At 41.0% G+C, this 17,564-nt stretch overlaps 1 protein-coding gene across 7 annotated transcripts in view; it reads left to right on the forward strand.

Moving 5' to 3' along the window:
- The window catches only part of ALPK1 (alpha kinase 1), a 119,894-nt gene that overhangs the window by 56,099 nt on the left and 46,231 nt on the right, over positions 1-17,564 (forward strand). For 6 of the 7 annotated variants that reach the window (XM_032333160.1, XM_032333158.1, XM_032333162.1 and 3 more), the window contains 2 exons: positions 5,421-5,652; positions 10,887-11,086. In XM_032333160.1, coding sequence (XP_032189051.1) covers positions 5,532-5,652; positions 10,887-11,086 — 321 coding nt within the window. In that variant the 5' untranslated portion in view covers positions 5,421-5,531. The remainder of the gene's footprint in view (positions 1-5,420; positions 5,653-10,886; positions 11,087-17,564) is intronic. The other variant, XM_032333161.1, reaches the window with a different exon arrangement.

A 17,564-nucleotide genomic window follows, 5' to 3' on the forward strand; every position in this document is an offset into this window, starting at 1 on the left:
TAGGGATGTCATTATGTGGTAAGTTGAGATTTATAGGGTGTGTCCTCCTGAAAATTTAGGGTTATTTTTAAAAAATTTATTTTAAAGTAATTATCAGGTAGAAGTTCTGTGGATCTTGTGGCTTCAAATTCTCACAGGCAAAAAATTTCATTCTCTCCCAGAAAGCAGCAGGTTTTGCCACAGGCAGATTTCCCGGGAGGTGGCAGGAGAGGATGGGGATTTATCTTTAGCTCGTCCTACACTGACAATTCAACCTTTTAGGACATCAGTTTTATGCAAGGGAACAGTTTCCTCTTATATGTCCCATCTTGGGTGGGCCTTGGGTTTTATTTCCCATCTTCCCACACTCTTAGATAGCGAAAACCAAAGTTTCGGCTTAGAGTGCTTATAATTTCTCTTGAGGCAAAGGCTAGTTTCTGTGTTGGTTAATTTTCTGGGTTCCAGCTTGTACTTGGTTTATGTTTTCTGAGTAGACCTTCCTTTCTTATCGTTTTATTGACACATTTTAGAAGTGTTAAAGTGCTTCTCCAGCATTTTTGCCTGTCTTCAGTGAGAATGTTGGTGAGGGTGTATAGCCTTCCATACTGCTAGAAATAGAAGTCTATCTACTCTTTCAGGTTTTGATGACTTAGAAGTCACCTTTTCTTCTCCCTTTTTATTCAGTTTGAAAATGCTAAAAATGGCCATTACCCAGACATATCTATCCAAGCTGCATGGTTGTCTTATACGCCAGTAAAACTTCTCTTTCTCCTTTTGTCTCCCCACTTGCACCAACCAGTACCAGAGGCACTATGGTCAAAGTTAGTGTGCGGGATTGCTCAGGGAAGGGTGAAAGGGTGTAAAAAGCTGGGTTGTCATTGCTAGTGATGGACTGGGGAAACACACTCTTGTTCTATGCTGGAGAGCAGAAAACATTTTCTCATAGAAACAATACAATAGATGATTTAGAATGTAGATGAAAAGGTATATTTTGCATAATTATTCATGTACTTATGAATTAAATGAGCTCTGTGGCTTTGTTTATGAAACTAACCAATCATAAATTGAATTACAACAAAGATATTTTAAACTGAGCTTTTAGACTATAGTCGTGTTTAGTGTGCCTTGTGTAGTTCATTTTAAATGTATTTATGTCTTATAATTATATTATAGACTTCTTGGCAATATAGGCCATCTCTTCTATTTCTTTATGCTTCCCCACATCTTCTAGCTTAAGGACTATGGCTGGTTGGCCAGTGGATTATTACAGAGGTGGCAGCCAGTAGACCACGGAATACATTTGGAATTCTTTTATTTTCCCTGATTTACCCCCATTACCTTAGTATTAATTGTCCGAGGAAAAAGACTCACAAATGCCAAAAGAAATAGGGCTTTGAATAGTCTGCTGATTTGCTGACTCTTAATGATGGCTATTTGTCAATTATAACTCAGCCACTCAGTTAAATTCTACATCACCAACAGAAATAAAGTACATGTATATCAAAATCAAACATGGAATGTATGAGTACATGACAATTTGGCTATGTGTGTGCATGTGTGCCTTAGAGTCTAACTTTGTTCAGTATCTAGTGTTATTCTAGAGGCATCTGTATGTCCTATTGCTTTTTCTGGCCTCTTTCTATTTAATTTTTAGAAAAAAAATATATAGGGGGATGTCAAAATAGAAAAAATGATCAATATATTACAAAAAATAGAGGGAAACTAACATGATTCAATTTAGAAATACATACAGCTCACAGAATGCCACAGTTCAGGGAGCAAAAATTGAAATGTGTTGAAATTGAAAATGATTCTTTTATAAAGGAAGCTGACCAAAATTTCCAGCAGAACTATTGCCTGAAGGAAAATTTCCTAGGCTCCAGCCTCTGTTATGCTTAACAATGAACCATACAAGTCTGGACAGATGGTTGGATTCTAAAGTGTTTCTCATGTTACAGTATTTTCATCCTATTGTCTCTCCTGAATTCTGCAGGGAAAAGAGAAAATGCTATAACTTTCAAAAAAAAGTATAAAGAATATCCTCAGTACATTTTGGATAGTCACAAGTACTAAACATTAATTATCTCAAAAAAATATTTCCTTTTTTTTTTAAGAAATACTTTACTGGTTAAAATCGAATTACTTATTCTTGACAGTAGGACTTATCTTTCTTACTATCTTTATTGCTAGAAGTACAAAATCTAGGATGTATTTATGTCTCGTCTATTCAACCTTGAACCTTGGTGAAGTAGAAACTTGGGACTCATTTTTAAGACCATTCGTATCCATCCAACAGCAATATTGCATTTACTCTCTAAACGGTCCTCAAATTTGTCCAGTTTTCCAAATCCCTATGACTCTGGTCCAAATTGATGATATTTTTTTACCTAAATTGTTGGCAATAAATGTCTGACTGGTCTACCTGCAATCACCCTCTTCTCTCTGCCCCCAGTACACACTACAGCCAAAACAGAATGAACTTTTTCCAGATGCAAATCTGGGGTCATGTTTCTCCTGCTACCAGTAGTTTCCTACGACTTTTAGGGTAAACACAAAATTCCTTACCTGGTATACAGGGCCTTGAAAAGCCCTTGCTTAGCTCTCCAAACTCACCTCATACTAACTTTCTCTTTTAATCACTGTTTCAACTAATTTAGCCTTCTCTCGTTTCCTCTATATTTCTTTCTACTTAGGTCCATTCCTCACCATTTTAACTTCATTAAGCCCTGTTCTTCTTACAGAGTTTAATTCCAACATCACATCCTCAGGGAATCCCCCATTCACCTGCTCTCGTTTTACCCAAATTATTAGGTCAGTCCTGTTGTTTGTCCTCACAGAACCACATAGCTTATCTCTCTTTCACAGCACTTAGACAAAAGGAAGAGATTTATGATCCTGGGCATTAGGCATCAGGGTTTCAAGTGAGGGAACAAAAGCAGAGTTATATTTATTTAGTAATCAACCTCTAAGATTCAAGCCAACGTTTCTAAGCCACAGAGAAAAGTATACATAAAGATGTTATACTTAAGTGTTCTCAAAAGAGACAGAAATTATTTAGTAAATAAGTATCAGATATTCTATAGCAACAGACAGGCTGCTAAGTGTGTAATCGAAGACCTGGAAAGATATTAGCAATTGTTCCCACTTGACCCCCATAAAATACAGTTACGAAAAATGAGTCTCAAAAGTGCGTCTCAGAGGTCTCTCAAATAGTTAATGACAGAGAATGAAGTTGAATTAGTCACAAATATCCATTGAACACTTTCATGAGTAACAGTTTTCCTATATCCAAGTCTTATTTTCATTTCTCCATGCTATTTCTGTTTAAACATTTACAGAAATAGAGAAATTAAAATTTATTTCAATTTGTTAATATAACAAAAGATGACTTTCTACCTTAAGAGGATGATATGGCACCAATAAGATCTTACTATAAGCCTTTAGACAAAGGGGTGATATGCTATTAAAATTATAGTACAGTAGTTTTATTTCTTTGTGCACGAACTCTTCATATTTTCTTCTTATATCCCTCTTCCTACAGGAGGTCTAAAAATGATTCTAGCAAAGAGAACGCCCTTCTTGTTTTTATTTGAAGAAAAGTGAATGTGTCCTATTCACCCATAGCTAACTGCATTTCTCAGTCTTCATACTAACCTCCCATTCTAGCCATATATCCCTTTTTCAGGAATGCTGGGACTAGAATGGCCTTTGCTACACGGCCTCTTCCTCATGCTAGTCCACTAATTAGCTCTCTGACTAGCCCTTACTTCTTGATTCCTTTCGTAGAAAAGCAAGCTAATGGCCAGCTCTTACTACACAACATTGACTTAAAAACACTTGAGCTAAAAGGGACACTGAAAACCATTTAGTCCAGCAATACAAACCATGCAGGAATACTTTCTGAAACATATTAAACAGAAGAGCAACTTAATTTATAGTTATGCTTAAATGCTTCCAGTAACTAATTCCTCACAATCTCACCTGTGAATATTCTCAAGTAATAAGAATTTTGTATTCAAGTACTCTACTTGTGTTCTTTACCAACAACACAAAATTATTTTAATTAAACAAGCCTGTAACATCTGAAAACTTTGCTTTGGCAGTTTGTGTAAAGAATATGTGTGTATTTTAAAATCCAAAGCATATGAACTATACCAGTCAGGTTAGAATGAAAAATGAAATGTGTAGGTTATACAATTTGCTCATCTTTCATTCTGTATTCCTCTTGTGTCTTAGAATAGGAAAAAAAATTTTTTTTCTTGCTATTTAAATTCAAAACTAGCTTCTTAAAGTGAGGCCTTGTTAATCCCAAAGCCTATAATAATTCACTGCTTTAATGTTTCTGATGATTACTTCATTGCATGTATAAGCTAGGAGAAAAAGGGACTGGGGCCATCCATTTATCTGTTGCTTTCAGTCTTTCTTGCTTTGGTAATAAAATTCTGTGTGCCTATGAGAGTGTCTAAACCAGACAGCAGCTCCGCAATCTATCCTGGCCAACTCAGAAAGACTTCCTTTGTTTCATTTGTTCGTTGTGAACAAAACAAAAGGAAGTTTGTTTTGTTTCGATGTATATTCTTTAATAAAGGGAAGACAGACAAAAAGATTTGTTAATCTAGTAACTTTCCAGTTAATTTGTTAATCTAGTTACTAGTTAATCTAGTAACTTTGCCAGGCATTTTTGTACTGTTTGTCATTTATTTTGTTCTTGAAATTACCTTGAATGCCATAGATCATTACAGTATATTCAAATTTGCATATGAAAACTCTCAACTGTACATATGTTAAATAGCAATACAAGTAGATCCATCCATCCATATGATAAATTCACCCATATGATAGATCTAGGAAATTGGGTTTTCTGAGATATCATTTCTCTATCTTATTTGGCAAGGTGCCTGGCTGTGAAGAGCTTTAAATTTGGCATCTGCCTTTGCCTATCTTGGTCCAAATTATGCGATACTAAGTACCATGAAGAATACTTCACAGGGGAAATCAGCAGCGGGTTATGAGAGTGGTAAACTTCATATCACCATGTGCTTGTAACTGAATATTAGAACTGTCAGCCAGATGCTTCCTGTAGACTTCCAGAGAGACAGAAAGTGTGGTGCTACTGGGATCCAGAGGCACCGATGTGAAGTATGCGAAAGATACATAAATCATAGGGTATATTCACTTCATTTGGCTTCGTGGGATTCCGCTGACATCACTGTGGGTAACCAGGGTCTCTACCAGGAGCCTCTCCCTTCTGCTCTCTGACGCCTTCGAGGTGCTGCCCATCCCGACCAGGCCCTGCAGTAATTTCACACACTCCCCTAATAAAGTCCTCAGGGGCTGTCATGTATTTTCATGTGTTTGCCCTATTATCCCTCCCTGCTTGAGCCTTACAGATAATTGATGATGCTTCAGTTAATCATCTTTTTCCCGCTTTTGTTCACCAGGTACCTCCTCCTTGAAGGGGCTCTTTTATTGAGAATCGATGTCTTCTTCTGGGTAATTGATCACCATAGACCCAGGGACACTTGACTCATCGTTGAGGAAGAGTAATCGTCATGAATAATCAAAAAGCGGTAGCTACACTACTGCAAGAGTGCAAGCAAGTGCTGGACCAGCTCCTGTTGGAGGCGTCAGATGTGTCGGAGGAGGCCAAGAGCGAGGACCAGCAGTGCAGAGGTGAGGTCCTGACGGGAGGCACTGGGGGAAGGGAGAAGCCAGCAGGTCCGCTCTCAACTCCCCTGCCTGAACGACGTGTTTTCATCTCTGCCCTATTTTTCTTCTCTTGGCAGATGACCACCGAGAGATGAGTGGATTTCTAGGGCATGAATGGGACATGGGCTGCAGGCGGACGGGCAGGGGAGGAAGCCCACTTTGTTGCAGTGAATTGCTGTCAGTTCTAATTTTAGGCTTCAGTAAACATGAGGCTACAAGAAAACAGTGTAGTTCAAGAAGAACAAAGGGTGCAAGTGGACCGGTGCACGTAAATTTCAATTATTAAAAAATTGAAGCAACTTCTGAATGGTGGCACATACTTTTTTTTCAAACGAGGCTTTTGTGCCTCATCAGTTTCCATAGGCTTCTGTGGTTTCCCTAAATATGTCATCTCATTGGTCCAATCTCTCTCTCTCTCTTTTTTTAATTATCGATACATTTCTCATGCTGCATTCGCATGCTGTTTGTAAAATAAATCCTCTCACACTGATAAATACTGATTGCATCACTATCAGAATTGAATTGGTCTTTTGCTCATTTCATAGTTTATGCCATTCACAGTTTTAGATAGGTCATTGTTTGGGAAGTTTCTATCACAAAATCTGGAAAGCTAAAGTATTTCTTACTTCTTCCATAGCCAGTTTTGGAGAGAGAAGCTTCTTTCCTTAGACTTCTTTTTAGCATTTGAATAAATGTTTCTCCATTTCTATAAGTGTGTCCCTTTTGTGTGCTTTTAATATTTTTCTTTGTATTTTTAGAGACTTGCTATTCCTTGCAGAAATAAGATGACCACATATAGTGCACACTCCCCATCTCTTTTGTTTTTGATGTTATGTAATGGGAAAATGTTCTGGAGAAGCCTTTTCCCCATATTCTTGTATATAGGCACACACGTTTTTTACAGAGGCACTTTTAGGGACCTGTAGATGTCTTAAATTTTTATAATCTGTCTTTTGTGCTCCTTAGTTTATGTGATTTCCTTATTTACTAGCCGCATACACGCTGTGTGCTTTTGCTTGCTGGTTATAGGTGTCCATCAGCCTGAGCACACACTGGCAGGTGTTAGCCCCTTGTCAGGGAGCGGCGGGTACTCAGCGCCTCCAGAACGTGCTGCAGTTCTCCCCAGGGGCGGTGTGCTGTGTTCCGTCTACTGAGGTTTTTCCTCTGGTCTTTTCACTACATGGCATCCTTTGTCTACTCAGCCCCAATTCCGTTAAGCTTTGTGTTCTCCCTCGTGAAAACTCAAGAGTTCCCAGTTGGGTAGCATTTTCTTCTTTTTCTTCCCAAGTGGCACAGAATAGGAGAAATGATCAGTTTAGTTCCAGATAAGGCAAACAGGGCCACAAAAATCACTCGATTCACACCGGCCCTTCAGGTAAGCTGCTTGGAGAAGAAAGCGATCAAGAGGCAGAAGAGGGTACTGCTCCATCAGGGGCCGGCTGCTGCGCTCGGCTGAATCCGATACGTCCATGGGGGAGGAGACCTATGCTGAGCCATTGACAATGTCAGCATTAATCGATCCCCACGGAGGCAAGCTGTGGGGTCCACCCCACGCGCCGTCAGTACAACTGAGTGTAGTCTGACACAGAGTCCTTCCCTTAGCAGGTGGTTTCTGAGTGACACTTGTGGGCAGGTTGTGCTATCCCCAAAGTCATTGCTTGCATGTACTCCAAGGGAAGGACATTAGTACAGGGTCACCTATGGCAACAGAATTACTCAGAGGACTTGAACATGATCATTGTGATTTTATTCTTTCTCTTCCTCCTCTCAGTCCTATCCTCTTCCCTCAGAAATTGTTCTTCTCAAGGGCACCTGGGTGGCGAGGTCATAAAGCATCTGCCTTCAGCTCAAATCATGATCCGAGGGTCCTGGGATCAAGTCCTGCATGGAGTTCTCTGCTCTGCCGGAAGCCACTTCTCCCTCTCTATCATTCTCTCTGTGTCAAATAAATAAATCAAGTCTTAAAAAAAAAAAAAGAAAAAGAAATTATCCTTGTCAGCATGGGAGACTACCCCAGCAACTTCCTCAGAAATAGAGAAGGAACTGAAATCTAAACACAGATATATTTTAAAAATGTACTTCAGAGGCATCACTGACTTTGGTGGCACATTAGACTGTCCATGCTCTGGCATGCTCCGCAGGGAGAGGCTGGTGAGGGAAAGGCAAAAAATGAGTTGTGTAGAACAGATTTTCTCTGTCATCATGAAAAAAATTGAAAATATTTAAACGATTCTGTGCTAATATATGGTAAAACTCTTTGAATCCAGAAATCAGCTTCCTATTGTCATTTAACTACTCATTTGCCTCCTGAATTTGATATTCATGGACAGAATTTCCAAATAATCGATCAGTCAAATGGGACACTTCAGTGTGAGAAGGAACACTACAAATAAATACTCTAGGGCCACACAGGACTGTCCTAAGTGAACAGGACTTAGCAATCACCCTATTCCCAACTCTTTACAAGTATCATTTAAGAAACTTTCTTTAGGTGCTCCTAAAGCCACCCCTGAGCTGGGTGGCTCAGTCGGTTAAGCGGCTGACTCTTGGTTTCAGTTCAGGTCGCAATCTTGCTATCATGGGATCAAGGCCTGCGTCGGCCTCTTGCTCAGTGTAGAGTCTGCATCAGATTCTCTCTCCCTCTCCTTCTGCCCCTTCTCACACTCTCTCTCTCTCCAATAAATACAATATTGAAATAAGAAAGAAGGAAGGAAGGAAGGAAGTGGGGGAGGGGAAGAAGAAGAGAAGAAGAGAAGAAGGAAAGAAGGAAGGAATAAATAAATTAATTTTTCTCTACATGTATATTGGTTTTTTTTTTTAAAGATTTTATTTATTTATTTATTTGACAGTCAGAGATCACAAGTAGTCAGAGAGGCAGGCAGAGAGAGAAAGAGGAGGAAGCAGGCTCCCCGCTGAGCAGAGAGCCCGATGTGGGGTTCTATCCCAGGACCCTGAGATTATGACCTGGGCCGAAGGCAGAGGCTTTAACCCACTGAGCCACCCAGGCGCCCCTATTGGAACACTTTTGGCCATCAGAGGGCTGGGCTTTCTAGCAGATTATGACCACATGAATCCCTTATGCCATGGCTGTGCTTCCTTTGGAGGAGTGCTACCACATAGCCGGTGCTCAGTAGTTCTGGGTTGCTGAATCAAAGAGCAATGATTTCAGTGGGTTATTTGTAAATCACTCTCAGTAGTCTGCACGGATTACTCACTGGTGTGGCCCCTTTGATATCTCCTCAATGCCAAGCAATGTTTCCCCACCAGCGGTCTTCCTTACATTTGTGCAGTTGGTGGCAAGGACACAGAAGGGCATTGTGGCCTAAGGCAGAGTTAGGTTTCCTTCCTTTTCCTTTTGTTTTTTATTCTCTCTGTCATATCTCTTTTGTCCTATGTAGCATGTCTCATGTAGACATAAGACCAATCCTTCTTTTAACCATCATGATGTGATTTCAATGGTGGTAAGACAGGATGCCCATCTTCAGGAGCTCACAGTGCAGTGAGAGGGAAGTGTGATGACAGAGCAATGGGATGAATACTGAAAGGCCATGCATTTTGGGGTTTGGGAGCACTCTGGATGGACCTTTTAATTCCGCAGGGTGGTCACGGCAGGCTGATGAGAAGTGGTCACGTTTGTGCTGAAGCCAGTCAGCCTGAGCTTGATCATGAAAGGTTTGGGGGAGGGAGATGCAAATGTGAGGACGAGATGTACAAAACCATTAAAGAATTATATTCAGGGCAATGGCCTGGTCTATTTTGTATTTTAGCAAAATGGGGATCAGCACCGCAGAAGTTGGAATGGATGGGGCAAGGTAGGAAACAGTGGTTCAGGCAAGAGTTACTGATAATGGAAAGGAGGAATTTAGGATCTACAGAATTTGAAAACTGGTGATGTTGAGAGGGGAAGAAAAGGCAAAAAGTCTATCCTGATTTCTAGGTTTTATTCTTGGGTGACTCAGTGAATGGTGGTAGCAGTCATCAAAATAAAGAATAGAGAAACAGATTTATAAAAAAGATGGTGAGTTCAGCTCTAGATACTTTTTAAAAAAAGGTTTTATTTATTCATTATTCATTTGAGAGAGAGAGAGCACAAGAAGAGGGGAGAGGCAGTGGGAGAGGGAGAAGCAGATACCCCACTGAGCAGAGAGGCCGATGCAGGGGCCAATCCCAGGACCTGGATGGAGATCATGACCTGAGCCGAAGGCAGATGCTTAACAATCTGAGCCACCCAGGAGCCCCCAGCTTTAGACACTTTTGAGTGTGAAATGTCTGTAAGATAAGCACCTCGAGCTTTCTAACTATCAGTCGTGTAATCAGGTCCACAATCCTGAACGCTGGGGCTTCACACGTGCTTCAGCATGCAGAATTTTTCAAATGTTAGGAAGGTAGTATGGTGCAGGGACCATCTGTTACATTCACACTCCAGCAGAAGCAGGGGCAGCATCTAGAGTCAAACATTAAAATTTTTGCAGCACAACTTTTGGCTAATCTCACTAAATAAGATAAACAAGACCATAAAGAGCTCCCAGTCAGTTCAAGTCTGGTTAGGGTGCCAAACTTACGAAAAAGCATTCCAGTTTCCAGAGTTTTGGGTTTTCTAAGTTTGGATAGGAGATCGCGGAGCTCCATAATGAGGTTTGGTGCCTAGGAAGATATGGCACGTGTCTACTCATGTGAAACAGGGCCATTTCACAATAAATTGGTACTACTTCAAATTTCATCTGGGTTTTTTGTACCAATCACCTCTATTCAACTGTAGTCCGTAGTGAAAGTATGCAATGTCTTAGAGAAGTAAAAAGAGGTTGTACCAATTGACTCTCTGCCTTACCCAGCTGCCACAAGTCCCAGATGTCAGTCCCTCTCGGTCCCTTTCTCATTTTACAGGGAAAATAATATTTCCTTCATTCCTTTCTCTGGTTCTTCACGCAGAGATAGTCACTGAAGTGCTTTACTTCCTGCTAAAAACCTTTCTTAATGCCTGACTACCCCAATTTACCTGAAGGGCAAAGTAGACCAGGGCCACCCCTGACAGATAGCTTTGCGCTATTATTCTTTGAGTCAGAACCCCCAGCTTTCCACCAGCCAGCAAGAGGTAGGAAAAATGTTTCTTTGCCACTGAGGTGCTTCATCATAACATTGGTAACTCAACAGCCTTTTCTTTGACTGCTATTTCCTTACCTGAACTCTGACCTTTTCAGCTTCACTCCCCGGCGACTTGAGGACCCTGATCCAGGAGGCAAAGGAAATGAAGTGGCCCTTCGTGCCTGAAAAGTGGCAGTACAAACAAGCCGTGGGCCCAGAGGACAAAACAAACCTGCAGGATGTGATTGGCGCCGGGTTGCAGCAGTTACTGGTAGGGAGAGCCACACCACCTGTTCCTCTGACACCCCCAAGCCAGGTATTTAGCCTCTAAGTGGTCTAATAGATTAAATTTCTTTGAAGCATAAGACAGCCCTTACCCTTATGGTCGGCTCTGCCAGATTGACTAATGTGGGGGAAATAGCTTTTAGAAAGCATTGCCTGCCTATGAGACCTTCCGCTGGAAAGCCGAGTCAAGTAAAAGTGAAGAAGGGTGGTCAGGGGGTCCAGGGAGAAACCTGTCATCCTGAAATATTTATTATATCCTTGGTAGGCCAGGAGGAGCTGTTTGGGTTCTACCATGTCTTGTAACGTTTTTATTTTGAAATGCTCCTTTTTTAAAGTGGAGTAGCTTGGGAAAAAAATGAGTTCACCACTATTTTATCAATGTGACTTGCTCTCTGCCTGTCCCCCCAAACCCAGGATCCTTCTCACTTGCTTATCCCCTCACGATGCAGTCTGTTCAGGAGGCATCAAATCAAAGTCCTTGATTTGCTTATTCCTCAACTCACTTATTGGAAATTAGTCAAACTAGTATCTTTACCTCGGATGGAAGAAGACCTCACAAATAGCATGTGAACTCAGATTTGAGCTCAGCTTTCAGACTTAGGTTCTGGGGATGCTACAGGGAGTGTCATTGTTCTTTTGGGTAGCACTGACAGGGAAGAGAGTCTATCAGCTTATATGTTTTTTTTTTTTCTCATATAAAAATATTTATTTGTCTGGAGACCAGGCATTACAAACAATGATAATATCCTAAACTCTTTATTTCAGCAGTTTACATGAGAATGTGTTTTAGGGTCATCCCAAAATAAGTATATAGATACTGTCTTCACCGATCAAAACAGAAATCTGGGGAAGAGTCCCTGATCCACATACATATAATGGCATCTTTGGAGGCTTAATAAAATAACAAAACCCCCACACCTCTCCTCCCAAAAATAAACAAACAGACTGGGATTAAGTAGACTGAGGACTGCAGGCCAAGAAAAGGGAATACTTAGAAAGAATGCAGGGATGAGTCAGGGATTTTAAATTGGCAGTCTTGGTATAGGTGGAAAAGTGGAATGGAATAATAACTACAATTAGTGTAAAACTGTGGATTTTACAAACTGTTTGCGCATGCGCAGTTAATTCTCAGAATGGCCTTCCCGTGATTATTACCATTGTCATCCCTATTTTACAGAGAAGGAAATTAAGGGGCAGGGAGATGAATGTGCCCAGCGGAACCGACCAGTGATGGTGGAGCTACTCCTTTCTCCACCTCAATGCCAGTTCTCCCTCAGGAAGCCCCAAGCGAAGAACTTGAAAGCACAGATAGATTTCCTGAAACTTGTTAACTATAAGGCGAGATGCAGGCTCTCCAGCAGAGCTTCCTGCAATGATGGAAATGTTCCATATCGCTGCTGACCGATACATAAGGCCTTGGCCACCTATGGCTTTCCAGTACTTGAGATGTGGCAAGTATGATTGCAGAACTGAATCTTTTTCATATTATTTAATTTTTTTTAAAAAACCAATTTCTGTATAAATAGACCCATGTGAATAGGGCTACTATTTTATTGAACAGGGCAGTTCTTCAGCAGTGATGCTGAAAATGAGACCTCACAGCAGCAGCACTAGATTACCTGGAAATTTGTGGGATATTCAGATTCTTGGGCCCTACCCTAGTCTTACCAAGTCAAAAGCTCTGGGGCTGAGAGTCTAGCAATGAGCATTCGACAAGCCCTCTAGGTGATTCACGTGCGTGCTAGAGTGTGAGAACCAGTGTTCTAAAGGAAAGAAGAGGATAAAGAGCAAAGGGGAAAGTCAGAGAGCCTGACCAGGGATGTGAAGGAAGAAGCGACATGGTAGGGGGTAAAGGGAACTCCAAAGTGAAGACTGCAGGAGACCTATGATAAAAGCAGTCTCCTGGGGCCCCTGGATGGCTCAGTGGGTTAAAGCCTCTGCCTTCAGCTCAGGTCATGATCCCAGGGTCCTGGGATGGAGCCCAGCATTGCATCGGGCTCTCTGCCCAGCGGGGAGCCTGCTTACCTTCCTCTCTCTCTACCTGCCTCTCTGCCTGCTTGTGATCTCTATCTGTCAAATAAATAAAATCCTTAAAAATAAATAAATAAATAAAAGCAGTCTCCTTCCCATCAATTCCAGGAACTTGTTTGGTCTGGGACCAATTCCTGAAAAGCCAGTAGTTGTTTACCTGCTTGGAAAGCCTTGTGTGATTGGGCAGCCGATGGTATGGAACTTTCAAGTTTTCTAGGGAAGGTGAGAACAGGATAGCTTCACAGATGGTGGGACCCCTGCTTTGACGTTTGGGGCTAAGAAAGTCCCTCTGAATTTCAAACACAGGCTGAGAGGGAAACACAGCATATCACCATAACCAAAGTTTTATGCCTCTCAGTCCGTCCCACAACCTCCAGATCCCCCTTCGCTGCACGCATAGCTGAAGTGACTTCACTGAAAAACTGAAGACGGTCTTTTGAAAATGTGGTCTTGCTGCATTTGAGGATGAATGTGAGTTGGGAGCCAAACTACTCATAGTCGTTAGACTGTTTTAAGGTCCCATTTATTATTCCTTCTACTTTCCCTCTGTATACTGCATGGATGTCACAGTTGGGGGAAACAGAGACATCAGGAATTAAGATGTTTGTGTCCAGCTCCCAAGATCACGAGAGGCAGCTCCAAGAATACATCCATTAGGCTTCTTTAGCCCCTGATGCATTTAACCTGGGAGCTTTTTGAACTCTGAGCATCATTTTCTTTAGCTTCCCCCATCAAACTATAAATTAAGTAACCACACCTCCCCAAGACTCTTAGGATGCTTTCCTATTGGATCAGACCCCAAGTGCACAATTACTAACCCACTCTGTTTTGTAAATACGGAGAACTATAGCACCCTGTGAACTCATGCGACTTTTGATATCTTAGCTTGTCAAAAGAATTCCATGATTTGTTGTTGTTGCATTACCCTTGATTTCAATATTATACTCTACTGAAGCTGGATGGCCATGTTTTAATAATCAATTAATTATGAGCTTCTGTTCTTACATAAAAAATTAGTCAAAGGCTACTGACCTTGTCTTTTCAGCCAAGTTAGTTCTTCTTACAATTTTTTCACAAACCTAAACTTGCCATGGTTTTCTTTGCCTTGAAATGAACCCTTCCCATAAAAAGTTTCCCCTCTATTTTTAAAATTCGCATTACACTTAGAGTGTAAACCCTGTTAGGTTTAATTTAATTAAACTTAATTCCACAAATAACAGATCAAAGTTAAGCATAGAATTCCACTGAGTGCCTGGGTTGGTGAAATTAAGGGTCATTTATAATGTTCCTCTCTTGGGCTGAACTTAATCAAGAAAAGTTATATGTGTTTCATGCTTTGCTTTCTGGTCTCCTCAGCCTCCCCCATTTCCTCCCTCCCCGCGCACCCCCCTCCTCCTCCCCCACCCCCAATCTTTTCTCCTTTGGTGTGTGGCCACAGACAGAAATTTATGGCAGAGGCCAACCTCCTTTACACTCCACACAAAGCTCGCTGACTCGAGAGAGTTTGTTCACTCTCTCCCAGGAAAAACACCTGCAGTACGCTCCCCGAGAAACCTGGAGAGATGAGAGATTAATGTGGCTGTAATAGCTGGGCAGTGTTTTTGGTATTATGCCCTCTCCCCAGGTAGATGGGTCTTTTCCGAGATGATACCAATTATTTATTGCTGAAACATCTGTTGATAACTGCAGCTGCCCCGTGAAACAAAGCATATCATGGGGTCACAGGCTACAGGGACCTACAATCCTACCTCATGCTAGTTTAAGACTATTCAGCAACACCCCCAAGTCCATGGGTTACCATCATCTTTAATGTCTCATGATGCCCTAGAAAATACTTTGTAAACACTGCACTGCCCTGCCCTACAGGCTTTGAAGTATTATTTCATCTTCATTGGTAATTTATATTCCAGTGCCATTGTGCTGTGGGAAAAAGAGGGGGAACCTTTTTTGTTTTCCATTTAATTGTATATCGCCTGACACTTTGACCCGTATTATTAGTATTAGTCAGAAAAAGGATTTTCTCCCTCTCTTATTTAAAAATAAAATTTCAAGGCAAAGTAAGCGCTCCTTCAGCTCTTTTCACTCAAAACAATGTTTACACTCTAAGACAGAAAGATGAAAAGCACAGGCGATTTTTTTCGAGTGTCGGAGAAGGGCATTTCAGTTTTTGAAAGAGAACAGTAAGGCCCTTATAAATATCATTCAACAAAACCTTTGATGGATTTTTTTCAAAAAGTATTGAAGGCATTTACCGTTCGCTTCTGTCTAGCTTGCTTTTAGGCAGGCACAGTAGAGTTCTGACTAGTAAATCTACCCTTGCTTCGGAGATGCCAGGGGATGAAGGCACCAGCCACAGCGGAGATGCCACGTTTTGTCATTTTTCCAGTAACTTTTACACTCCAAAAAAAGGATGATTTCACATAATTAAAGAAAACATGAAAATAAGGCTTTTAAAAAGGAGATAAAGGGTGTGTTTGGATTTGCACATGTGTGACAGTGGAGAGCAGGCTGAGTTGCCAGACTAAGAGAAATTGTTGGATAGGCCCTGGTTTTGAGCCTTCCCGGCGGCAGTTTTGGGGGTCCTGATCCTGGTGAGGAGCTGTCCTGTCCCCAGTCTTGTTTCTGTGGAGGGAGGGAACCTAAATTTAGTGTGGTGCCTCTGCAAAGAGATACGCGGTAATTTTTAGAGGTTGGCTAAAAGTCAAGTCCAAGGAGATAAAACAGTCTCAGAATGAGGATATTTATTCCGTTTTCTTCTCAACTGTATAACCATGAAAATGGGCAATCTGATAAGCTTTAATCCACAAGTATTTTTTGAAGTATCTGTGCTACCTTGCAGTAATTTGAAGAGAGATCAAAAATAATAATAATAATAGTAATAGCAATAATAATAAGTGATTAGTTGTTTTCTTATGCTATCGTGGGTGAAAAACCTTTGTGGTTGAATAAAGTTTGATATATTTAGCTTCCAGAATATTTTTCTAATATGTCTCTTCAGATAATCTTGGTGCCTTTAACTTGTTGATATTTTTATTTTTAAACTACTTAAGTACTAATGAACCCAAAATTAAAACATAAGTAAAGCACAAATAAATAGAAGAGTTGGTCATTACAATATTATGGGGAAATGTTTTAAAATGTCTAGTGTGATCAACCTAGGGGCAGAGGGACAAAAGTATCTTTAGAAACAGATAAGTATAAATTTATTAGGAAATGAAAGCCAAGTTGAAGAAAGATACATGGTATGAGGATTAGGTAAAGTGAGACGCTATCCTTAGGAGCAATAAAATTCCCCTCCTTAAAGCAGCTCTGGGGTAAGAGATTTTTTTGTGTTTTTTTTGTTTGTTTGTTTGTTTTTAAAGATTTTATCTATTTATTTGACAGACAAGTAGGGGGAGGGGGAGGGGGAGTGGGAGAGGGAGAAGCAGGCTTCCTGCTGAGCAGGGAGCCTGATGCACGGCTGATCCCAGGACCCTGGGATCTTGACCTGAGCTGAAGGCAGATGCTCAACGACTGAGCCCCCCAGGCACCCTTAAAAAGGTTCTTAAAACTGGGTGCCTGGGTGGCTCAGTTGGTTAAAGGACTGCCTTTGGCTTGAGTCATGATCCCGGGGTCCTGGGATCGAACCCCACATTGGGCTCCCTGCTCAGTGAGGAGCCTGCTTCTCCCTCTCCCTCTTTTGCTCTGCCTGCTTGTGCTCCCTCATGCTCTCTCTGTCAAATAAATGAGTAAAATATTTTTAAAAAAAGGTTCTTAAAAATAATTTAAAACACATTCATTTCAGAGGCCAGTTTTCATATTACAAATAGAAACTTCAAAAGCAGTAATAGGTGATTTGGGGATTATGATTCTTTCAGCAAGTGATTTTTTCCAAATGAAATTTTCATCTTTAACTATGTGCTTTGGGGTTTTGATAGCTGAGATCTTTTTCATCAGGGTGTATAAAGCAAAATGAATGCAAGCTACACATTCATTCATTTATTCAGAAAAACTTTATTGAGTATTAACATGTACCAGACTTTTGATATGTATAGAACACAGAGAAATGCAAAAGAAATAAGAGACCTAGTTCATATCCTGGAAAAACTACCCAAATGAAAAGACGGGGCAGCCAGCCCTTTGTCAAATGACCCACTTGTTGGAAAGGTTCTTCCCATTTATTGACCACCTAATGTGTGGCAGGTGCTCAATATGTATTCTTCTAATTCTCCTCTTTATTTTTTTAAAGATTTTATTTATTTATTTGAGAGAGAAGCATAGTGGGTGGAGGGAGCAGAGGCAGAGGGAGAAGCAGTCTTCCAGTTGAGCAGGGAGCTTGATGCTGGTCCTGATCCCAAGATCACGGGATCATGATCCTGGGATCATGACCTGAGCCAAAGCCAGATACTTAACCAATTGAGCCACCCAGGTGCCCTCATATTCTAATTCTTACAGACTTGGCCATATGACCTGTCTTAGCCAATGAAATGTGACTAGAA

Source organism: Mustela erminea, chromosome 2, assembly GCF_009829155.1.
Source record: "Mustela erminea isolate mMusErm1 chromosome 2, mMusErm1.Pri, whole genome shotgun sequence".
NCBI classification, from domain to species: Eukaryota; Metazoa; Chordata; class Mammalia; order Carnivora; family Mustelidae; genus Mustela; species Mustela erminea.